At 35.8% G+C, this 25,761-nt stretch overlaps 1 protein-coding gene across 2 annotated transcripts; it reads left to right on the forward strand.

Annotated features, from left to right (window-relative positions):
• The first annotated feature begins 7,205 nt into the window (after positions 1 to 7,205).
• On the forward strand, positions 7,206 to 20,611 carry LOC141397671 (probable cytochrome P450 28c1). Of its 2 annotated transcripts, XM_073974268.1 has the most exons (8): positions 7,206 to 7,491; positions 7,653 to 7,791; positions 12,642 to 12,842; positions 12,906 to 13,316; positions 13,378 to 13,501; positions 19,751 to 20,020; positions 20,088 to 20,287; positions 20,371 to 20,611. In XM_073974268.1, the coding sequence occupies exons 1-7, from the start codon at positions 7,304 to 7,306 to the stop codon at positions 20,249 to 20,251; spliced, it is 1,497 nt and encodes a 498-aa protein (XP_073830369.1). In that variant the 5' UTR covers positions 7,206 to 7,303; the 3' UTR covers positions 20,252 to 20,287; positions 20,371 to 20,611. The 2 variants fall into 2 exon arrangements, with proteins under 2 accessions (XP_073830369.1, XP_073830368.1); XM_073974267.1 differs by having other exon boundaries at positions 7,216 to 7,491; positions 20,088 to 20,611.
• The last annotated feature ends 5,150 nt before the right edge of the window (positions 20,612 to 25,761 follow it).

Consider the following 25,761-nt stretch of genomic DNA (forward strand, 5'->3'; position numbering starts at 1 on the left):
TTTCGATCCAACACAAAGACAAACATTGTAGCCAAGACAGTAATTGAAAACTCTCTAATACATCGCAAAAGCATTGGAACGCTCCTTCAGGCAGTTTTGGCCTTAAGAATGTGCAAACTTTTCGGAAAATGTCGATAAATGACATTGTGCTACAAAATTTGACCCGAAAAATATTCAAGTGTTCTGATGCAAAATTATATCGTGTTGGGATCCATGGACAACGACAATGCCTTTAGTTCGTTGGGGTCACTTCGTTTTATTTTTTTATAACGGTGAAAGTAGTGAAAATCTGGGTTTCTTACATTTTCAAATTTAAACGGGCATATCTTATTTTTTCCACAACGGATTTCTTTTGATCCTTCTTCCTTTTAAAGGGGTGAATAATGTCTTTTGAATAAGCTATTATTGTTTTAAATCGGTTAACAAATGGCTAAGTTATAGTGGTTTATGTCTGAAAACCCCCACAAAAAACCTATAAAGGAATTTCTCATAATTTTCAAAATAAATATTGAACAAAACAAAAAAAACATTATATTTTTGAAAATTATGAGAAATTCCTTTATAGGTTTTTTGTGGCGGTTTTCAGACATAAACCACTATAACTTAACCATTTGTTAACCGATTTAAAACAATAATAGCTTATTCAAAAGACATTATTCACCCCTTTAAAAGGAAGAAGGATCAAAAGAAATCCGTTGTGGAAAAAATAAGATATGCCCGTTTAAATTTGAAAATGTAAGAAACCCAGATTTTCACTACTTTTACCGTTATAAAAAAATAAAACGAAGTGACCCCAACGAACTAAAGGCATTGTCGTTGTCCATGGATCCCAACACGATATAATTTTGCATCAGAACACTTGAATATTTTTCGGGTCAAATTTTGTAGCACAATGTCATTTATCGACATTTTCCGAAAAGTTTGCACATTCTTAAGGCCAAAACTGCCTGAAGGAGCGTTCCAATGCTTTTGCGATGTATTAGAGAGTTTTCAATTACTGTCTTGGCTACAATGTTTGTCTTTGTGTTGGATCGAAAATCTCAATGGTTTGGCTGTTATATGCCGAAATATCCAAAAAACGTCAATAAAAAACTTAAAGTCAAAATCGGGAGGCTCGATTTTCATCTTAGACATATGGTCCAGTAGACTTTTTTGCTCAGTTCAACCCCAGGAATCAGAAACGCGAAGGGCCCATTAAGGTTTTCAAATCGCCCCGGCCTAATCAATATACACCATTTTCCGAATTGAGCTTTCGTATCTTCTGCAACACGCAAGCAGATAAGGCAGCTTGCTTGGTGTTTTCAAGAGGAAAATTAGGTAAGAAAAAAGTAATTTTCTTTAGCGGCACGCAACGTTAACTCTTTCTAATATTTTGACGTATTTTGCATTTTGTTTTCCTTGCTCTCATGTTTTCTATAGAATTCCATAAACAACTAAAAATTCGATAAAGACAATTGCTGGTTGTGGTCAGAAAATTTTAATTCTGAATGGTGTAAGTCTCACACCTCTAACATAAAATTTCTGACGAACGTACTGTGTGAGTTGATAATACTTATGGCCAATGAAATAAGCGGCATCTCTGCCAGACTTTCAATGCCAAACGATCACTTAGTTGTGTTTCAGAACCTGCAAACTAGTACTATTAAGTACTATTTTTCTAATTTTGTGCTAGAACATCGATCTTTTGCTAACTTTACAATAAAACAAGTGAGCCAAGGCTATAGTCGGGTCGGGGCCGACTATGTGATACCCTACACCAATACCCTTGTTCATAAGCTTTTGACTAATAAAATTCAAAATATTAAAATTGGGATAGCTTAGCGCCTTTGCTCTGAATGTCTTCATTAACGCAGGTCTATTTTTTGAAACGCATTTAAGTGCATCGACAGTACAACCCAAATAAAAAATGGAAAAGTGGGATGTATGCCAACCATCAATAGGCTTCTTTCTGTGTTAGACCCCCATCAACCCCCAAAATTTCGTGAGGATCCGATCAAAATTTCGTAGTGTGATTGCACAAAAATGAAAAAAGGGATTCATTACCGACTATTGCGATATCTCTGTTGTTTGACCACCTATGACAACCTACTTCACATCGTTGTAAAGGTGATATTTTCAACTTTCCTTGACAGGTTTTGCTTTCGATATACCTCCTACAGAAGGGAGATATTAACTTTGAAATAAAACGTTGGCCTTTTTTCCAAATATTTTTTTTTTTTTGTCACATTCCGACCCCTGAATAATATCCGACCATTATCAAAAATCAAAAGGTTTTTTCCTCTGTGGGACCCCCAATAACACCCAAAATTTCGTGACGATCCAATTAAAATTGCGACCTGTAGCGTGATTTCCAAAAAAGTGGAAAAATGGGATGTATTACCGACTATTGCGATATCTCCGTTATTTGGATACCTACGCCAACCTGCTATACATCATTGTAATGATGGGATTTTTTACTTTCGTTATCAGACATTGCTTTTGGAAGGTCCGGAACCAAAGCTGTGATATTCGTCATTATTATTAAAATCGCAAAAATGAAAAGTTGTGTTCTATTAGCGGCTTTTGCGATATCTTCGTTGTTTGACCACCTACGACAATCTACGTAACATCGTTGCAAAGGTGATATTTTCTACTTTCATCACCAGGTTTTGCTTTTGATATACCCTTTTTAGAAGCAGAGATATTCGCTTTGAAATAAAACGTTGAGTTTTTCTCCAAATAAGTTTTTTGCCCATTCCGACCTCTGAATATTATCCGACCATCACCAAAATCAATAGGCTTCTTTCTCTGTAGGATCCCCATTATCCCCCAAAATTTCGTGACGATCCGATTAAAATTGCGACCTGTAGCGTGATTACAAAAAAATGAAAAAAATGGGATGTATTGCCGACTATTGTGATATCTCAGTTATGTGGCCACCTACGCCAACCTACTTTGTATCAATGTATAGATGGGATTTTCGACTTTCATAGTCAGACTTTGTTTTTGGAAGATCCCCAACCGAAGCTGTGATATTCGTCATTATTATTAAAATCGCAAAAATAAAAAGTTGGGTTCTATTAACGGCTATTGCGATATATTCGTTGTTTGATCACTTACGAGAACCTACTTTACATCATTAGAAAGGCGATATTTTCTACTTTCATGGCCAGGTTCTGCTTTTGATATATCCCATGTTGAAGCTGAGATATTCGCTTTGGAAAAAAACGATGTCTTTTTCTCCAAATAAGTTTTTTGCCCATTAAGACCCCTAAATATTATCCGACCATCACCAAAATCAATAGGCTTCTTTATCTGTGTGACCCCCATTAACCCTCAAAATTTCGTGACGATCCGATCTAAATTGAGACCTGTAGCGTGATTTCCAAAAAAGTGGAAAAATGAGATGTATTACCTACTATTGCGATATCTCCGTTATTTGGTCACCTACGCCGACCTAGTTTACATCATTGTAAAGATGGGATCTTCTAATTTCACAGCCAGGCTTTGCTTTTGGAAAGTCTCCAACCAAGGCTGTGATATTCGTCATTTTAATTAAAATTGCAAAAATGAAAATTTGGATTTTATTAGCGACTATTGTGATATCTTCGTTGTTTGATCACCTACGAGAACCTACTTTACATCATCAGAAAGGCGATATTTTCTACTTTTATTGTCAGGTTTTGCTTTTGGTATACCCCGTACAGAAGCTAAGATATTCGCTTTGAAAAAAAACGTTGTCTTTTTATCCAAATAAGTTTTTTGCCCATTCCGACCCCTAAATATTATCCGACCATCACCAAAATCAATAGGCTTCTTCCCCTCCGGGACCCCCGTCAACATCCAAAATTTCGTGACGATCCGATCAAAATTGCGACCTGTAGCGTGATTACAAGGTTTAGATGGACAGACGGACAGACGGACAGACGGACGGACGGACGGACTGACGGACGGACACACATAGCCAGATCGACTCAGCTCGTCGAGACATTCATTTTGATATATATAAGTATGGGTCTACGACCATTATTTCGATGCGTTACAAACTTTTTGGCCAAAACCAACTTATAATACCCTCCCCACATAGTGGTGTAGGGTATAAAAACTACAGGAACAAAGCAATTGTGAGACCTCTGTAATATCCTAATGATAGGTTGGCTTATAGTTACACTTTAATAAATTTAATCAATACCTATGAGTTCAAAAATAACACTAAACTATACATATATCAGTTAGCTACTTAGTATGCTGATTAGGTCGGCATAATTGTTTCAATCATTTCGCAATAATGTGAATTTATAGGCCATAAAAATTTCATTGCGAACGCATTCATCTTATCACTAGTCAATTAACTTAATTTTATCATAGTCTTACTAAATGATTTGGTTCATTATAAATACAGAAAAGCAAACATCCCAAATGACAGGTTATTTATCATATTCGCTTGACATAACAAATCTCGTATTGCATGTAATTCCGAATTCAAACTTGTATTTTATCTGACATTTTCAAACTCGACTAATCTAAACACGTAATCTTTTGATGATGGAAATTAATTGGCTTCTTTCTTACTATCAATGTGTACAAAAATATTCATGCATATTTCGAGAATGTTTTAGTTACAAGTATTCTATATTTTGATAACTTTTCGAAAACAATACAGTTTTAAGCTGCATTAAATGGTAAATCATTGCGAAGTTGGAGTCATTGACACAAGTAAACAAGTAAGAAACGCGTTAAGTTTGGCCGGGCCGAAATTTTTATACCCCTCACCACCACTGATAATTTCCTATGTGGAGATTTTCTACCCATTGAGATTCCACACTACCAGGTTACATCCACTTCAGAAGGAAAGTGTAGCAACCCCCTTTAAAAGAGCTTATCGTTGTTCTTTCTATATTCTGACTAAACACAATACCAAATTACAGCAATCTCGATTCGAAAATTTGACAAAAATTTGTTGAGTGCTACGTATTACTACTGACTTCAGGTCAGAATTAACATTTTATCCCAACTATACCATCCACCATAATACGGAGGGTTAATTAAATTTGTCATTCCGTTTGTAACACATCGACATATTCGTCGGAGACCCTATAAAATATATATATATATATTCCTGATCAGCATACAATTCTAAGTCGAAATAGCCATGTCGGTCTTCACGTCCGTCCGCCTGTTGAAATCCAAATTCAGCACGAAATTTTTAAGATAGAGTTTTATAATTCGGTACAGAAGTATATAATACTCCTAGGATGTTTGGTATTGAAAATGGCCTATATCGGTGAACGCCCCCATAGAACAGTACCTTCCACTTTTCGGTATTTTGAAGTTTTTAGCCACATTATCCCACCGAAATTGCTGAAATTTGATACCTAGACTTCGTTGGGGGTACACAACTTTCCTCCTGAACTTTTTCGGCAAAGGTCCACGCCTTCATATAGCCCTTATAGAACGGTACATCCCGACTTTCGGTATTTTCAAGGTTTTAGCCTCAATATCCCACCGAAATGACCAAAATTTGGTATTTAGGGTTCGTTGGAGGTATGCAACTTTCATATAGCCCCCATAGAACGGTACCTCCCGAATTCCAGTATTTCAAATGTTGTGGCCTCAAAATCCCACAGAAATGGGTAAAATTTGGTACTCAGTCCTTGTTGGGGGTTTATACCACCTCAACGTGAAATTTGTCGGTATAGGGCCACGCCTTCATATAACCCCCATAGAACGGTTCCTCCCGATTTTCGGTATTTTGAAGTTTGTGCCCTCAATATCCTACTAAAATGGCTGAAATTTGGTATTGAGTCTTCGCTGGGGGTATAAAGATCTCCACCTGAAATTTGTCGGTATAGGTCCAAGTCTTCTTATAGTTTCCTTAGAACGGTGTTCCCGATTTTCGGTATTTTGAGGGTTGTGACCTCGATATCGGTGCCCGCTTTGATATGGCCCCCATAGAACGGTACCTCCCACTTTTCGATATTTTGAAGTTTTTAGCCACATATAGCCCCCATAGAACGGTAGCTCCCGAATTCCGGTATTTTAAGGTTGTGGCCTCAAAATCCCACCGAAATGAGTGAAATTTGGTACTTAGTCCTCGTTGGGAGTATACAAATTTCCACCTGAAATTTGTCTGTATAGGTCCACGTCTTTATATAACCCCCATAGAACGGTACTTTCCGATGTTCGGTATTTTGAAGTTTGTGATCCCAATATTACCGAAATGGTTTAAATTTGGTTTTACCCTTCGTTGGGGGTATAAAACTTTCCACCACAAATTTCTCGGTATAGCCCCCATACAACGGCACTCAAGGATTTTCGACATTTTAAAAGTTTTAGCCAGGGGTATAAAACATTATAACAGGTACAAAGCATCTCTTGCAAAAAATCAGGCAGTATACGTCCAAGTTTTGCGAAAGGCCCCATCTGAGGGTACTCCCCGATTTAAGATATTTTGAAGATTTTAGTCACATTTCCCTACCGAATTGGTTGTTGATTGGAATTTTGTATTCCCAGAAAATAAAAAACTTTCTCGAAAAAAACTATCCATATATATGTAGGTTTTAGCCTCCATTTAACCGTTGTTGTCCAATTTTATGTATTTCGAGGGTTGTTTTGTCAAATATTCGAACCGATATTGCTGTGATTTGGTGTTGTTTGTAGTCAGAGATGTAACAACGATGAGGTCTTTAAAAGAGTGTTGCTATTTCTGAAAATTATCAGAATAAAGTAATTATCATCAGTTAAGATATTATTCTCCTCCAAGGAATTATACTTAAGCTTAGTAGTTACTAATTATTCATATTTACTTCAATACAGTGGTGGCCCGGCAGTACTTAACACATTTCTTACTTTTTAGCCGCTAGTCTTTCTTTCATCCGCCGAGGTGATTTGTGCAACACACAGGCAAACTCATGTCCGGTTTCATGACAGCTGCAATACATACAAGTTCTTTACAAACAGTTTCCCATCAGGATGTAAGCTGTGCCTTCTCGTCAACTAGGGTTACTACTTTTCTACCTATTGTTCCCATACGAGATCATGGTACATATTACATATGTTAGGTGCTCAACAGACACGCGATATTTCCATGTACACAACGCGTCCTGAAGAACTCAGAAAAAGCATCCCCAAAACGTGCAAATTAGATACAATATAGTTTAAAATAATTCCTACTATAGGGTATGATGCTGTGCTGTTAAATTTTCACACAAATGTTACTAGAAAACTGCACTGCATGCAATAGTTCAGTCACTTCGAAACTCTGTTGAATATCGGTCGGTAGAGCGGAAGAAAATCATCTGTCAATATAATTCTAACGAAAAAAATGTTATATTTTCTCTTAATAATATTCACATGCCTAAGCTTTCTCATTTATTTATTTCTCATTTGGAATTTTGATCATTGGCAAAATAGAAATGTGCGTGCTCCAAGGCCGTACCCACTATTCGGTTCATTTCCCAACCTATTGTTGCGACGTCAACATTTTGCTGATGATTTGTGCGATATTTACAAGTTAAGTGACAACGATGGTGTTAATTGCGGATAAATTAACAAATGAATAAAAACGATTATAAGTTTGTTTATAAAGTTTTGCCTTTTGATGCATTTGAATGGTCGATTTTCCGCTTATTAATACCGTGAATGAATGATTTTTTGTGTTTGTCTGTTTTTAGGCGATACAAAATAACTGACAACTACGTGGGAACCTATTTGATGCGCACGCCAACTCTAATGGTAATTGAGCCACAAATCGTGCATGATATTTTTGTAACAGCATTCAAACATTTCGATGATAATGATGTTGGTAAATTGGTGGGTAATATTTTTTATTTGTCGTTATTTAATATTTTTCATAAAATTATACATTTATAAATTTATTATGAATTTGTGTGACAATAATTGAAAAATTGCATGGTAAATTCAATTTGGTATGTAATTTTCCTATTATTTTAAAATATTTAGAAAAGAAAAAATTATAAAAGTGCGGCCGTGTGAACTTTTTCTATGGAGAAAACCGTGGTGCAAAAAAGAAGATGATACATTAATACAAACTGATGTGAACAAATGTGTTCTCCACATAAGTTGTTTGCCCATTCCGACCCCTGAATATTATCCCATCATTACCAAAATCAACAGGCTTCTTCTTCTATGGGAGGGACTCACACAAACCCTCAAAATGATGTGACGATCCGATCAAAATTGCGACCTGTAGAGTGCTTAAAAAATTGAAAAATGGGATGTATTACCGACTATTGTCATATCTCCGTTATTTGGTCACCTACGACAACCTACTTTGCATCATTATAGAGATGGGATTTTCTACTTTCATAGTCAGGCTTTGCTTTTGGAAGGTCCCAAACAAATGCTGTGATATTCGTCATTATAATTAAAGTCGCAAAAATGAAAAGTTGGGTTTCATTAGCGACTATTGCGATATATTCGTTATTTGACCACCTACAACAACCTACTTTACATCGCTAGAAATGCGTAATTTCATTGTCAGGTTTTGCTTTTGGTACACCCCTTATAGAAACTGAGATATTCGTTTTGGAAAATAAGTTTTTTGCCCATTCCGACCCCTAAATATTATCCGATCATCACCAAAATCAATAGGTGACGTCATTCACTATTACCCCCTTCTGCTCTCGCTTATTTCTTACCGCTTCCCTATTAGCTGTTTACATTAATGTGTCTGTTTGTGTATCCGCATCTCGTTTGAACATTGTAGAACCTCCCAGATGAAGGCTGCTAGAACAGCCTACGCATACGCAAGCGGGTATAAATACTCGAGCGGTGTGGGTGGGCAGTTGAGTTGTACATTATACCGCGACTTTAAACCGTCAGTGTAATCTAAAGAAGAAAAGTATAAACTAACTGTACTGAAGTCTTGTGTGAATAAGTGAAGTAAAGTCAATAAAGCAATGTAGAATCGTAATTTGAAACGAAACCTCGTTTTATTTGGTACACGTAATTAAGTTAAACCCAAATTCCGTAACGATTTGTATCAGAAGTGGGATTACGAAAAATCTTACAATGAATTTGAAGGATCTACGAGTGGAAGACTTGAAAAGGGAGCTTCGCAATAAGGCTGAGCTACAAAAACGTCTTTTGGTTGAGTTCGAGCGCCTCGGCAAGGACGTCCACACATATGAGTTCGACATTTTGGAAACAGGCTTAGAGGAAGCAAAAATTTGCCAAATACAAAGATAAATTAGAGGAAAATTCCATATAAATTAACGAGAAGCTTGAGACTGTTACACAAGTCATTAAAAAGCGAATGGAAGATGTAAAAGTACATATTAAAGATTTGGATAAGAAAATTCAGTCCGTTGATAAGAAATTTCTGGCTCAGGACGAGAAGTTTCTGGACATTGAGAAGAAAATGTCAGAATTGGAAATAAAAGGTGGTCCCATGAGAGTTATTGACAACAAAGGTGATCTTTTTATGGCTGGAACAGATGTAAAACAATGAAGTTAATACAAGGGGTCCTTCATATCTCGATTTCTGCAACGAACATAATTTAATCGTTCTAAATGGACGGACGGTAGGCGATGAGGATGGAAATTTCACATACATTAGTACTGCTGGCGAGTCTGTTAATGATATATGCGTAATGTCCCATGCCTTGCTACAATATGTGGACAGTTTTCATGTAGAAAAAATGGTCTGATCATCAGCCAATAGTAGTTACAATGGAATTAAGTTCACCGGCTCAATATGCAAATAAATTGAAATTGTTAACCAAACAATTGTGGAAAGAATCAGAGAAAAATTTGTACCAAAATAAATTCAATTACAATCTTCAAAATCTTCGAGAAACAAACGAAAGCCTTTGTTTGAAAGACTTAGCTGACATTATTGTTTCAGCATCAAACAAAAACAATATAATCAAAAGCATATACCCCCAAAACTAAATGGTTCAATGAAACATGTCATTGGGCTAGAAAAAAGTATTTGAACAACTACGCAAATTTCGGAAGACCAGCAACGAAATCCAGAAGCAGGCATATTTTCATGCAAAGAAGAAGTACAAAGAGGTATGTGAGATATGCAAAAACAGGAACTAAAAATAAGCCAAAAAATATCAGCCGAAGTGTTTAAAGAATACGTTCGACACTTGTTAAACAGTCTGCAATGAATGCTCATAACAGACCACTATTTGGATAAGGAAATATCAATGGATGAAATCAAGCACATGCTAAGAATGGTAAAATATCAGAAGGCACCGGGTGAAGACGGAATCCTTTATGCGTTTTTTATCAACGCCGCTGATGGTTTTCTTACCGAATTAGCTCGATCTTTCAAAGGAGACTACGAAATTAAAGACGTAGAGGATTCTTTTTCGTATACCCTTATATTTCCGGTCCATAAAAAATAAGTCTAAACGAGGTGTCCAATTACAGGGAAATATCTTTCGTGAATAGTGTGGCTAAAATCTTTATGAAGTTATCATTGAAAGACTATTCGAGCAGGCTGTTTTCAGGAGGAATTATTCAACAGCTGGTAATGTGTACAACCTGGCCTCAATAGTCAACTTTAAATTTAAATTGTATGCACATTTCGTGGATTTTATTTGATGATATTTGCCGGAGCCTATTAATTTACAAATTACAAGTTTGTGAAAATGATAGGAAGCATATATAAAAGAACCAAATCAGCTGTACTGAATTGAGAGGAAAGATTATATTATTTTGACGCAGTATCTGGTGTGAAACAGGGCTGCCTGTTATCACCTCTTCGCACTATGCATTAATGATCTTCACGACTGCTTGAATGGAGGAGTTACTATAGAGAATCTGAATATCAGATTATTGTTGTACGCAGACGATATCATTATCTTAGCAGAGGATATCCAAATACTTCAGAATATGGCAACGAATTTGGAAGAATACTGTTCAAAATTATATATAATAGTGAATAAGAACAAGTCAAAAATAATGGTTTTCCGAAAAGGAGGCAGATTATCTACAAAGGAAAAACCTATATACCGTGGCGAGCAGATTGAAATCGTTTGACAATACGATTATCTTGGTGTCATTGTTACTCCGCAAATGTCGTTCCGAAAACACATTCAAAATTGAAATAGTCAAGCAAAGAGTGCATTGAATGTCTTCTTCTGTTATCCTTCACTCCCTGTGGAGCATAGGGCCTCAACCATTCTTTTGTATCGAACTCTGTTGTGCGATCCTTGATTGACGTCGTTTCATTGAATGTAACATGGAAGAATTTTATAAACAAAAATGAGATTGATTTGCCTCAGAAATGTAACGTACATAAATTTTGGTCTTTTTGGGATTCGAACCGTACATTTGCTAATGTATGCAAATATTGCGCACTTTTAATTGTTATTACGGAAGACAACCTTATTGTCTATCAAATAAAACTAATTGTTTGTGTTTTCAATAAGTTATAGTGATATTTATCCCTAATACATTTTTATTCCAACAGTGTATACTAACTTTTGCGACAGACTGTATATCAAGCAGTTTGTAGGGCAATTCAATCATATGCGGCGCAAGTATGGGGTCACCTACACTTTGGTGAGACAGTTAAGCTTCAACGTTTCTTTCTCAAATGGGTCTTTAAATTACCGGATTCGACGCCAAACTATACCCTTTTGATCGAACCAGGCATAGAGGCAGGACATATCCACAAGCTCAAATTGTATCTATAATATACATATATGTAGGATTTTGTTCCAATGCAGCAAAGACAGATTACCATGAAAGCTGAGCGAAATATTGTTGCGGAAATCAATCTTCTGGATCAGATCTTTAAACTAGGTGCTGAATACAGTGCAAATGCAAACAATGGAAGAGTATATTTCTCAAAATGATTGGAATATTATGGAGTCAACTTTAATAGATCGATTAATATCAGATTATAAAGCTAAAAATTTAAAGAGGGCTCCTCAAAGTAATTTCCCTATCTATAAGAACTTAGACCTATATTTAGATGAGATCTACAGCCAACAAGAGATATCCTGAATATTTAAGACTAGGTGTGACCTTTTTTTACTTAATAGAAGTCACAATATACCAGAGCCAGACGCAAATAACTTTACGATTTGCAACCTTCGCGAAAAAGAAACCCTGTAACACTTCATCGGTATTTGTCCAATATTCAGAGAGTATCGATTACAAATTCTGGCGTTTCATCCGAGATACATACATTCCGACCAAGGTAGACATTTGAGTCGGCAATATTAAAGGAGATGTGTGACTGCTATGGAATTAAGAAAACCAGGACAACGCTCATACATCTCTAATCCGACATGTCCTTTAAATTCAATTGTGAGAAAATTTTAAATTGTATGTTGGAGGTACCTGAAGAAGTGGACCGATATAGTCCATATTCGAGCCTGATCTAAATATATTTCGAGAAACAATTATGGACCAAATCATTTGTTCCGTTCAAAAGTTATCGTGTGCACCACACTGTCTTGTTGGTTTCTGTTATTACTTATCTTACCAAAAGCAATTACTCAAGTATAAATATTTTACTTAAAAACAATTTACATAATTAAACGTGATTTTAAAATTTGTATATTTTTAAATCATTTGTGCTAAACAGCAGCAGAATAAATACCATATGGTTTATTCCAACAAATTCTTTTGTTATATAAATATCAGTTTACCTAAAAAAATAATTTCTTTTGCAGATCGACACAACGAAAGACCCACTCATAGCCAAAAATCCCTTTATATTGAGTGGAAAAGAATGGCAATTGCAGCGTTCACTGATATCACCAGCTCTAACCGGTTCCCATATTAAGCAAACCTACCATGCAATTGCTTTAATTTGCCAACAAATGTCGAAATTTATTATCAAACAAGGTTTGTGTGGAATCAATGGGAAAGAGGTATCTATTAAGTGGAGTTTAGATCATTGGAACTATTTTCAAAACTAATTTTCTTTCTTACAGCTAGCTTTACGTTTCACAGCGGAAAGTTTATGTAGCAGTATTTTGAGTATAGAGGCAAACAGTTTCACCGATCGGCCACTACCAATTTCGGAAAATGTAAACAAATTTGCTTCCGACAATATAGCTTTTACAATTTTTACACTGCTTGTCGGTTTATTTCCCATGATTTTGAAAGTTTACCAAATGAAATTCTTTCCCAAAGATTGTGAGAAATTCTTTACAGATCTTATAGATCGGGCCTATAAATTGAGATGTCTCGAACATTGTGCTTCCAATGATATTTTAGACCATTTATTGAAAATTAAAGATTTGCAAAACCTCAGTCAGATGGATTTATATTCTCACACAATGACATTCTTAATAGATGGCTTGGATACTACGGCGACTGTTATTTCTCATTGTTTGTTAATGGTGAGTTGTGGATTTTACAAGAAAATGGGAAAATATAAAACTGGAAAATATTAAATTACAGTTAGCATTGGAACCTACCTGTCAGAATACATTATTTGAAGAAATTCAACGATCGTCCGAAAATGAAGCTGAAATATCTTTTAACAAATTGAATGAAATGCCTTATTTAGATGCCTGTATCCATGGTAAGTAAATTGTATAATACGGAGTACTTGAGTGAAGTGAAAAAGAAAAGTGAACAAAAGTTGTGTTCCAGAACTAAAAAGTTATTAAATTTTTTACCACTTTTGCACATTTTGCGTTCCTCACGCAGAGAAGAGATATTGTAGAAGCAATCATATTCTAAGAGGAAAATAGTGTATTTTAAAAATCTGATAAAATATATTATTGGTGTAACAATACATTTTGTGGCATTATGTTTCCTAACACAAAATATATGGTTGAAACAACAATATATATTTTCACATTTTTAAAAAAACACTATTTTGCTCTTAGAATATGATTGCTCCCACAATATATCTTCTCTGCGTGCTTACACCAAAACACATCAGGGAGTCGCACAGTGTCACGACCGTGGCCAAAAATGGTAAAAACCAAGCACCCCGTAGTACAAATTTATTGTTGGGAAATGATAAAAAACAAACAGTACCTACTATATAATAAATTAGAGGATATTTACTATCATTTGAAGTCTAGTCTTATCATCTCCAATTTGTTTACACAATGCATGTCGAGAATATCTTTTCGGTCCAATTGATTCTTTATATTTTTGCAAGCAAAATTGATGTTCTTTGACGATCGAATTAATTGGACATTGAACGTCTCCTATATAAATCCTACAAGTAGGTTCCCCACATCCAATATATCGATATTGTCACGTTTTTATTGTCCTTACATAGTTCTATCCGCTCCATTCTCAAAAAAAAAAAAAAAAACGTTATTTTAATGTATTTCCGTACATTTCGTAGTAGTGATTAACTACGATGCATGAAATTCGGATGGTTACAGTGTTATGTTACAGTGTTATGACCCCTTATCCCTGTATAATATTTTGATGCGATTTATATAAGATTAGATAAAATCTTAATTATTCTATAAAAATCTAGTAAATATGTACATCAAAATCTAGTAATTCATCGAACGATTTAATTCTTCAAATTGTGTTTGCCCGTTTATGACCAAAAATTTCAGTTCTAAGCCAAAAATTTTAAATTTGAATTTTTCTATCCATTATTCCCGTAAAATCTAATATTTTTATACACAATCGATCGATGAAGGACTAATCTTTGTTGTCCTTGATAAGCCCACAAAAATATTTATTATATTCCAACGAATGCTTTTCTAAAGAATATTTTAGGAAAAACCAACAGATTAGCCTATATGGGCCCAAATATAGGAAAAAGTTAATAATTTGTGCACGCTTTATTAATTTTAAGTGCTATTGGAATTTACCCTCGGAGTCGGAGCCGGAGTCGTGAAAAAAATATGGTCTGGAGTCGGAGTCGAAGTCTGAAAATATCTCGACTCCGAAACCCTGGTGCGAACAATTTTGTATAAAAGTGTATATCGATATTATTTGTTGTTTGAGTTGTGAAAAGTGAGTACTTCAAATGTATAAAAAAGCCAGCTGCACATATTTGCACACGAATACGTTATTTACCTTTTTCAGTGGCCACGTCATTAAGGGGTTATCCTCTTTTTTAACAAAGCGTTTTGCGGTGTCTACTAAAGCTCGATAAAGATAGACCGATCATCATACATTTTTGTAGGCTTATTATGTACCTAATAATCTTGTCTTTAAACGAGGGAATTTAAAAAATATGGTGTACATTCAAAATCGAAATTTCCAACAATTATAAAATATTTTGTTGCAGCTAAAATTTTACAAATTTGTAAAGAACTAAATGTACTAAAAATAAAATAAAAAAATCTACGCGCCATCCTGCGACAGTTGAAAGAAAATCGGATGTCACATGTTTTTAGTGTAAAATCCGAGTTACAATAAATAACATCTTATATTAAATATTTTTACTCACCTGTCTTCACGAAATGTGTAATACAATAAAGCTTTAAAATTACTTTGTAGGAAGACTGCATGCGACTATAGCAAATTTACTACAAAAAAATATTTTAAAAACCACTACATAAATTGTGGACAAAAAATGAACCTTTATTCCGCTCTGCCTGATGTAAAACAAATTATTTTAACTGTCGTTTGCACGCTAGATCGGTATTTTTTCCACTGTGGTCCGTTTTTATACCCTCCACCATAATATGGAGGGTATAATTAAATTTGCGATTCCGTTTGTAACACATCGAAATATTCATCGGAGACCGTATACAGTATATATATTCTTGATCAGGGTAAAATTCGAAGTCGATCCAACCATGTCCGTCTGTTGAAATCAAGATACAGCTCGAAATTTTTAATTTGGTATAGAAGTTTCTATTACTCCTAGGATGTTTGGTATTTCAAATGGGCGATATCGGTCCACATTATGATATAGTCCCCATAGAACGGTATCATGCAATTTTCGGTATTTCGAAGGTTTTAGATCCATTATCACACCTAAATGGCTAAAATTTGGTACTTAGAATTTAGTCGGTATAGGCCCATGCCTTCACATAGCCCCCATAGAACGGTTCCTCCCGATTTGCGGTATTTTGAAGATTGTGCCCTCAATATTCCACCGAAATGGTTGAAATTTGGTATTTAGTCTTCATTTGGGGTACAACAATTTCTATATGAAATTTGTTGGTATTGAAGGTTGTAGCTTCAATATTTCTCCGAAATGGCTGAAATTTGGTATTTAGTCTCCATTTGGGGTATAAAACTTTCCATATGAATATTGTCAGTATAGGCCCACTCCTTCATATAGCCCACATAAAACCGTACCTTCCGATTTGCTGTATTTTGACGGTTGTGGCCTCAATATTCCTCCGAAATCGCTGAAATTTGGGGTATAAAACTTTTCTCCAGAATTTCGTCGGTATAGGTCCACGCCTTCATATAGCCCCCATAGAACGGTACCTCCCGATTTTCGGTATTTTGAAGGTTGTGGCCTTAACATTCCTCCGAAATGGAAATTTGGTATTTAGTCTTCATTTTGGGTATCAATTTTTCCATATCAATATTGTAGGTATAGGCCCAGGTTGAAGGTTGTGGCCTCAATATTCCACCGAAAAGGCTAAAGTTTGGTATTTTGAATTTTGTCGGTAAAGGTCTACGCCTTCGTATAGTCGCCATAGAACCTCCCGATTTTACGTATTTTGAAGGCTGTGGCTTCAATATTCCTCCGAAATGGCTGAAATTTTTTATTACCACCAACGAAGGTGGTATAAAACTTTCCTCCAGAAATGTGTCGGTACAGGTCCACGCCTTAATATAGTCTCCATACAACAGGTCCACGCCTTAATATAGCCTCCATAGAACAGTATTTTCAAGGTTATGACAACAATAATCCATCGAAATGGCTGAAATTAGTCCACGTTGGGGGTATTCAACTTTCCCCTCAATATTCCACCGAAATGGCTGAAGTTTGGTGTTTGGTCTTCATTTGAATAGGTCCATGCCTTCATATAGCCCCCATAGAACATCGCATCCCAGTTTTTGGTATTTTGAATGTTGTGGCCTCAATGGCTGAAATTTGGGATTTGGTCTTCATTTGGGGTATAAAACTTTCCATAAGAAATTTGTCGGTATAGTTCCACGCCTTCACATAGTCCGGCTTCTCCGCGCCGAACTTAACGCCGTTCTTTCTTTTAAGGAAAATTCTCTTATTTAATGAAAACATTTTTATATATTCAATAAGCCCACAGAAATCTATGAAGACTTAACACCAAATTTCAGTCATTTCGGATGGATAATGTGGCTAAAACCTTAAATCGGACGGTTAGTGGCCGCAATCAAGGCACCATCAACCAATATGCCTCATTTCAGCCCACAGGTGAACAGTGCGGCAGTGGATTGAGCGGCGGATATTTTCATACTTCTCAGATGGAAGAACTGCACTAAGTCAGATATGTAGACATTTAACCTACCACATATCTCATCGACGATAGTACCCTACGCAAAGATCGTACAATAATCCACTTACATTACGATATCTATATCGTCTGGAGGGTGTAGAGTTTTAGAAAGTTAGAGATTAAACAGTTCCGGAGCTAACGCCCCGCTTTGGGGAACACCCAGTTTCACTATACGGGTCTTGGACTTCTTATTTCTGAATTCTAAAAACGACTGTCGTCCATATAGTTGATTCAAACACGACCTATATCCTCTAAGAGTTTGGCATGGTAGACGGTAGTCCAGAGCCACCATAACTGTTCGGCTTGCTCCGGTGCTCGACTGATACGTGTACATATGTCGTATAATGTTGTTGTAGTGCTGTGTGTTTTCCGGAATCTATGCTGATGTTGGCCAACTGGCAAACTTTTCATCAGTAGTGCCTCAAAAATCTTTGCTACGGGCGACAAGAGGGAAATGGGCCTGTACGATTCACCTCTTCAGTAGCGGGACCACCCTGTCAATTTTCCAGGCTTCAGGTACAATATGGGTGGCTAACGATAAATTAAGGATGACCAACGTTTTGGATGATTTCACTTTTCAGAAAACGTATTCAACTTCGCTCTTCTTAAATTGTGGTGGTATCTCCTCCTGGTCATACCATGGGTTCCAGTAATTTAATATGCAAGTTGCATGTGGTTGCAAAACTTCTCCTCGAATTTGTAGGTATTTTGAGAATTTAAGTACATTTTTGACCAAACTATCTATAATTTGACATTTGAGGTTCCCAGTGGTCACAAAACTTCTCCATCAGAATTTGTCAACATGGTCCCTGCTTTGGTATAGTCCCCCATTAAACCTCCTTCGGTATTTTTATAAAAGCTATAAAAGCTATAAAACATTTTTGTCGATATAGGTAATATGTTCGGCTTGGCCGAACTTAACACCGTTTTCACTTCTATTTTTTTGTACTCTCCACCATAGTATGGAGGGTATATTAAGTTAGTTTTTCCGTTTGTAACGCATTGAAATAATCATTTGCGACCCTATAAAGTATATATATTCTTAATCAGGGTAAAATTATGAGTCGATCAATGCATGTCCGTTCGTCCGCCAATCTGTGGTAATCACTTCAGCATTGAGATAGGACGCTGAAATTTTGGGAAAATGCGTCTTTTGTTTGCAGGCATGTCAAGTTCGATTATGGGCCATATGGGTCCACGTTTTAGCATAGGCCCCTTATAATGGTACCACCCGATTTCAGGTATTTTGAAGTTTTTAGTCACATTTTAAACCGAATTAGATATAATTTGACATTTAGGGTTCCTAGTGATCAACAAACTTATAATCCAAAAATTATGGGCATAGGTCCATGTTTTGGTATAGCCCCCATATAACGGTACCTCCCGATTTTCGGTATTTTGAGAATTTTAGCTACAATTTTTAATCGAACTACCCGTAATTTGGCTTTTGAGGTTCCCTGCAGTTATAAAACTTTTCCACCAAAAATTGTAAAGACAGGTCGACACTTTGATATAGCCCCATAGGTGGCATCTTCCCCAGGCTGAATACATTTGTTAGATTAAATAAGTTAGGCATTTTGTGTGTTCATGGTAGAAAAATGTTTCCACCTAAAATTGTGAAATTATTCCATTTTAAGTAAGACTATTTTATGGTGGAGGGTATAAAAATTTCGGCCCGGCAAACGTACGTTTTTACTTTTTTTTTTTTTTTTTTTGATCTGTTGACAGTCAGTATTACGAATGTCGAGGTGCTTAAATCTGGTGCTACTAACTACCATATTTGTCGCCGCTGCGAAGTCTATCATACTTATTCCATTGTCAGATGTTCCACCGACTATTGGGTCAAAGATATTCTCCTGTTCCTATTAACATCGTCCGGAATAATATTTTTGTCATGGGTCGAACACCGATAATATATTTTTTAAGTTCTTGTAAAATATATCTTTGTTTTGCAGTTCCTTGTCTTCCGTGGGGACATGAGCGCAAATAATAACAAATTTAGCGTGCATCTGAATTGTAGCAAGTCTTTCATCCACCGATGTCAAACAGGATACCAAATATTTTAACCTAAAACTAACAGCTTCGTTGTGACGCCTTTCCGAAGTAACTATGCCAGTGCGTAAACTGTACCTTCTCTACAAAGAGTCCGATCATTCGAGGCACATATTCGCAGGTCATGGTTCTTAAAACGTTAACGGGGGTCGTCAACTTTAGAAGTCTCTGTTCATCCCCTACAAAAATAACACAATACTGTAAAATTCTTATAATTCACAATTTTTAGTGGGGGACCGCCCACTTAATATGAATTATTGGAAGTTTCGATTTATCGGCATACGAATTATACCAATTCAATTCTATCAACAATATTTCATAGCTAATAATGTGTTATTTTATTATTTTTCTAGAATCTCTCCGCATTTATCCTCCCGGCTTGTGGGCGACGAAATGCTGCTCAAAATCCTACCAACTCAAAAATAAGGATGGAAACATTTTAACGCTTCAAAAAGGTGACTCGATAATAATACCCATTTATGCGCTGCATCATGACAGTAAATACTATCCAGAGCCGTATAAATTTAAACCCGAAAGATTTTTACAGGAAAATGGTGGTGTTAAGCATTATCGAGATCATGGGGTATTTTTAGGTTTTGGTGATGGACCCAGGACATGCTTGGGTACAATTATTTTTTACATTTAAATACATTTTTCATATTTCACGATATTCTCCTTCATCTATTATAGGTATGCGTTTTGCACTATTCCAAAGTAAGGCGGCCATAACATCGCTGATCCGGAGATTTCATATCAACATAAATCCGAGAACTCAAAGGGAATTTAAATTGGATCCCAAAAATTTTCTGGCATTGCATAATGGTGGAGTTTGGTTGGACTTTGAAGAGCGTTAAGAAAGTTAATACAGAAGTTAAGAGGTTAATACCGTAGTAAATGGATGTAGTCTCTATTTTAAAACAAGTAAAAATGCGACCGGGCCGAACTTTTTATACCCTCCACTTGGTGATGCCAGATTTGCCGATTTATAGGCATTTTGACGATTTTTGGACCAAAACAACAGAAATGCCGATTTTTACCCCTAAAATGACGATTTTTAGTTGTGACAACTTTTTCACAAAAAATTTGCGTTTTGTGTGAATATTGTCATTGGTAGCATTGATCTCTGAAATACAACTATACATAAATCTATCACCTTATTATATTACATTTATATAAAACCGAATTTAATAAAGCCACTGGGTTTTAAATGACAATCCCATTATGCATTCGTCAAATAAATCCTCATAAAGAAGGTAAACCCAAAAAAGCCTATAATATAAACAGGCTTTTAATTAACCTCTTAAAACTTAGTCGTACAGCTCAAAAAATAAATTTTTTTATGATTGTTTTTTCAAAAAAAGTATTACATTTTTAACATATATTTTTTCATGAGAAAAGACACATTTTGATCTACCTTCGGTAATTTTTTGATGAAAAATATTGCATAGTTTTGTGGCAAATGGCCATCTACGAGGCACTGTTTACAAAATCGTCTTGCGGTGTCCGCTCTATCTCGAAAACTACTGGACGGATCATCACATATTTCTATTGGCTTATTAAGTACCTAACAATCTTGTCTTGAACGAGGGAATTTAAAATGTTAATTTAAAAAAAAAATGGTTGATTATTAAATACAAACTTTGTTAAAAAATTGGGTAGTTTTTTTCACCAAAATAACGTTCAAAATTAAAAAAATCTCTTTTTTAAAGAAAAGATTTTTATGTACTTAATAATTTAGTATAATTGCCAGAAGCGGCAAGTGAGGCTTGGGTTGGTATTGTATAAGCCCACAAAAATATATGATGATAGTTACAGTCCTTCTCGACCTATAGAGAATACCACTTTTTTTTAAAACAGTATTTCGTAGGTGGTCATTTGTCACAAAACTGTTTTGTTTTATGAATTGGTACTTGTTTTCTTTACTTAACATTTTATTTTCTAATTTATATAGTAATAATTTGAACTGAAATACTGTATTTGCCGATTTGACGATTTTGGCTCCCGAAAATTGATGATTTTCGACAAAACTTATCTGGCATCACTGCCTCCACCATAAAATATTCTGAAAAAAGCACAATAATTATCATATTTCCTGTACACTACCGTTATATGGGGGGCTACAATAAAACATGGACATATGTCCATAATTTTTGATGGAGAAGTTTCTTGATCACTGGGAACCCTAAATGACAAAATATATCTAATTCGGCCTGCAAATGTGGTTAAAAACGTCAAAATACTTGAAATCGGGCGTACCGTTATATTGTGGCTATTCAAAACGTAGACCTATATTGTTAGTGGAGAAGTTTTTTGGTCATTGGAAACCTCAAATGACAAATTTCAGCTAATTCGATCAGAAAATGTAGCAAAAAGCCTCAAAATACTTTAAATCGGGAGGTACCGTTATATAGGGGCTATACCAAAACGTGGGTCTATCTTTGTAATTTTTGGTGCAGAAGTTTTTTGATCTCTTCAAACTCCAAGTGCCAAATTGGAGCAAATTTAGGAGGAAAATGTAGCTAAAATCCTCAAAATACCGTAAATCGGGAGGTGCCGTTATGTGGGGGTAAACCAAAACGTGAACCTATGTGGACAATTTTCGTGGAGATGGTTTGTGACCACTAGGAACCTTAACTGTCAAATAAGAGGTAGCTTGGTCAAAAATGTAGCAATAATTCTCAAAAATCGAGAGGTACGGTTACATGGGGCTATACCACAACATGGGCCTATGTTGACAGTTTTTGGTGGAGACGTTGTGTGACCACTGGGAACCTCAAACGTCAAATTGCAGGTAGTTCAGTTAAAAATTGTAGCGCAAATCCTCAAAATACAGAAAATCGGGAGCTACTGATATAGGGGCTATACCAAAACATGGACCTAAAATCGATTGGGACCGATATATGTATGGGAGGTTATACAAAAACATGGACCTATGTTGACAGTTTTTGGTGGAGATGTTGTGCGACCACTAAGAACCTCAACTGTCAAATTACATGTAGTTCGGTTAAAAATTGTAGCTAAATTCCTAAAAAATACCGAAAATCGAGAGGTACCGTTATATGGGGGTTATACCAAAATATGGACCTATGTATGTTTACAGTTTTTGGTGGAAATGTTTTGTGACCACTGGTAACCTCAAACGTCAAATTACAGGTAGCACGGTCAAAAATGTAGCTGAAATCATCACAATATCGAAAACCAGGAGGTACCGTTCTATGGGGGCTGTACCAAAGCATGGACCTGTGTTGACAGTTTCCGGTAGAGATGTTTTCTGACCACTGGGAACCCCAAATGTTAAATTACAGGTAGTCTGGCCAAAAAATGTTGCTAAAATCCTCAAAATAACGAAAAGCGAGAGGTACCGTTATATAGGGTTACACCAACATGTACCTATTTTAACGGTTTTTGGTGGATATGTTTTGTGACAACTGGGAACCTCAAATGTTAAATTACAGGTAGTCTGGTCAAAAAATGTGGCTAAAATCATCAAAATATTCAAGATCGGGAGGGGCTATACCAAAACTTGAGCCGACAAAGCATATCTTCGAACTTGACCTGCCTATGGAAAACAGACACTCGGGTGCAAAAATACAGCGTCTTTCAATGCGTTACAAACGGAAAACCCAACTTAATATACCCTCCATACTATGGTGGTGGGTATAAAAACAGTTACAGAATTCCAGCATATGAAACATGAGTACTAATTACTACGAGCATGTACATTAGGGCGGCAAAAGAAATTATAATTCCTCCCCCCTACATTTTTCCCCTTTGATCCAAAAACCTTACATATGCTTTTTTTGTCAATCGTTTAACGTTAACCCGTGCCACTCGATCCTGATCCAAAAAAAAAACATTTTTTTTTTTCGATTTGATTCACCACCTGGGGGATCTTTGTTTCCATAGTAATTTATATGGGGCCAAAGGTGCATTTCCACAAAAATTCTTTAAAGGCCGCATTTATGGTCCAATCGATGAAAAAACATTACCAGTTTATTATTGTGGCTAAAAACCGAATCCTACAAAAATTTTGAAAATCGGATCAGAGTTTAATATAGCTCCAATATGAATATTTGGCCGATTTTGGGCCCTATATAGCTATGTCAGCCATTTGCTTTATACAAATTTCAATGGAAACAAAGATCCCCCAGGTGGTGAATCAAATCGAAAAAAAATGTTTTTTTGGATCAGTCTAATGTACATATATATCGATATTATTGTATGGACTGTTATATTTAGGGATTTAATTTTAAATTTTATGAGTATATTCCTAGGGTTATATGAATATAGCACCGTTATTAGCCAAGGTTTTGGTCCGCCTAAACTTAATAAATCATCTTTAAAATTTTTATGTTATCTTTTTTAAACTAAAAATAAATAATTTATAACTAACTCAAATCTAAATCATTTTAACCAACATTGATCTCCAAATATATTCAACACAAATAACATTGTTTGCAACAACAATAACAGCTATTAATTTCATATAAAAAACATCAGATTCTGTTAAACGACGATGATGCCAAATCAAATATCCAATTCAACAAATAAAAACCCACAATTATCAAACCCAAAATGATTGTTTGTTTTACTGAAAACTAATCCAAATGAATGGAAATAAAGAGATCCAATAAATAAATATATGCATCATGCATACAATTAATAAAACGATTTTGAGTTTATTAACCCATTTCTATTGTAGTTGTTGTTGTTTTTTTTCAAATGTGATTTTCAATAATACAGTTTTTAAATACTGACAAATTTTTTGTTTCAATAAAAGAGGTCAATGTTAAGGCCTACAGCTATGAAAAAAGTGAGAAGAAGTCTATTGTAAAGGCTCAATTTTAAACAATGAAAAGATTAGTTGAAGAGCATTTGTAAGTGATAGGGGAAGTTTCGGATGTTAAGCGTGAATTGGAAACATCATTTTTGTACGTTCTAAAAATTTAAACAAATAACAAGGCAAAGGCAATGTAGACATTGGCATACCATCAATTCAAAGAAGTATATGGGACCTATACCCAAATATGGAACTATGTTGACAATTTTTAGTTAAAAAGTTTTGTGTCCACTGGGAATCCCAAATGTCAAACTACTGGTATTTGTGTCAAACCATGTAGCTAAAGCCCTCAAAATATCGAAAATCGGGAGGTACCGTTATATGGGGGCTATATCAAAATATGGACCTTTGTTGACGATTTTTGGTGGAGAAGTTCGATTAAAGATTGTAGCTAAAATCCTCAAAATACCATTACCGTACCGTTATATGGGGGCTATACCAAAACGTGGGCAGTTGACCTGCCTATGGCAAATATACGCTAGAGTGATTGCAACTGATGGGCAGACTGACATGGCGAGATCGTAGAATATAATTCTGATCCAGAATATACATATGTATATACTTACAGAACATTTGTTCCATAAGCCGAACTAAGAAAAGATCTCCAATCCTCTCTGTTTGCTGCTGTATTTTCCCAATCTTGGATATGTAGCTTTCTTATGTCTCGTTTCACTTGTTCGCTCCAACGAAGCCTTTTTAGCGGGTTCATCATCACTCATTCTTATGACATGGCCTAGCCATCGCAATCGATTCGTTCAACTATATTGATGCCGTTGTATAGTTGATAAGGCTCGTTGTTCATACGACGTCAATATTCGCCGTCAACGCAGATTGGCCCGTAGATTTTTCGAAGAAATTTTCTATCGAACACACCAAGCACTGACTTATCTGCTTGCGCAAGTACCCATGCTGCGGAACCATACAATAGCACGGAACCATACAATAGCGAGATGTGGCTTTATTCCTGAACTGCTTACTCAGCCCAAAGTAGCATTTGTTGGCCAACACTATTCTTCTTCGTATTTCACAACTGATGTTGTTTGTTGTGTTTATGGCGGTGCCGAGGTAGACGAAGTCCTTTACTACCTCAATATTGTAGGTACCAACATTCACAGATGGTGCGAGATCTGTGGGCGTATTACGCGGCGATACCATCAACTTGATTTTATCGCCATTTACTGCCAGGCCGACTTTAGCAGATTCCCTTTCGACTTTTGCAAAGGTGTCAGTTACTTCCTTTACCGATCGATCCATGATGTCAATGTCGTTGGCACAAGCAAGTAACATATGGCTGTTTGTGTATATTGTTCTACTTCTTTTGACGTTTGCGTCTCGTATGACATTTTCCAGCAGGATGTTGAAGAGATCACATGACAGGCAATCTCCTTGTCTGAAATCTCTTTTGGTATTTAAGTTTTCGGAGAGGATCTTTCATATTTTAACTGAGGACCGAGTATCAGTTAATGTCATTTTACAAAGCCTAATGATCTTTGCGGGAATACCAAAATCAGACATGGCTTGGAA

Source organism: Musca autumnalis, unplaced genomic scaffold (assembly GCF_047663935.1).
Source record: "Musca autumnalis isolate F117 unplaced genomic scaffold, ASM4766393v1 scaffold_3, whole genome shotgun sequence".
NCBI lineage: Eukaryota > Metazoa > Arthropoda > Insecta > Diptera > Muscidae > Musca > Musca autumnalis.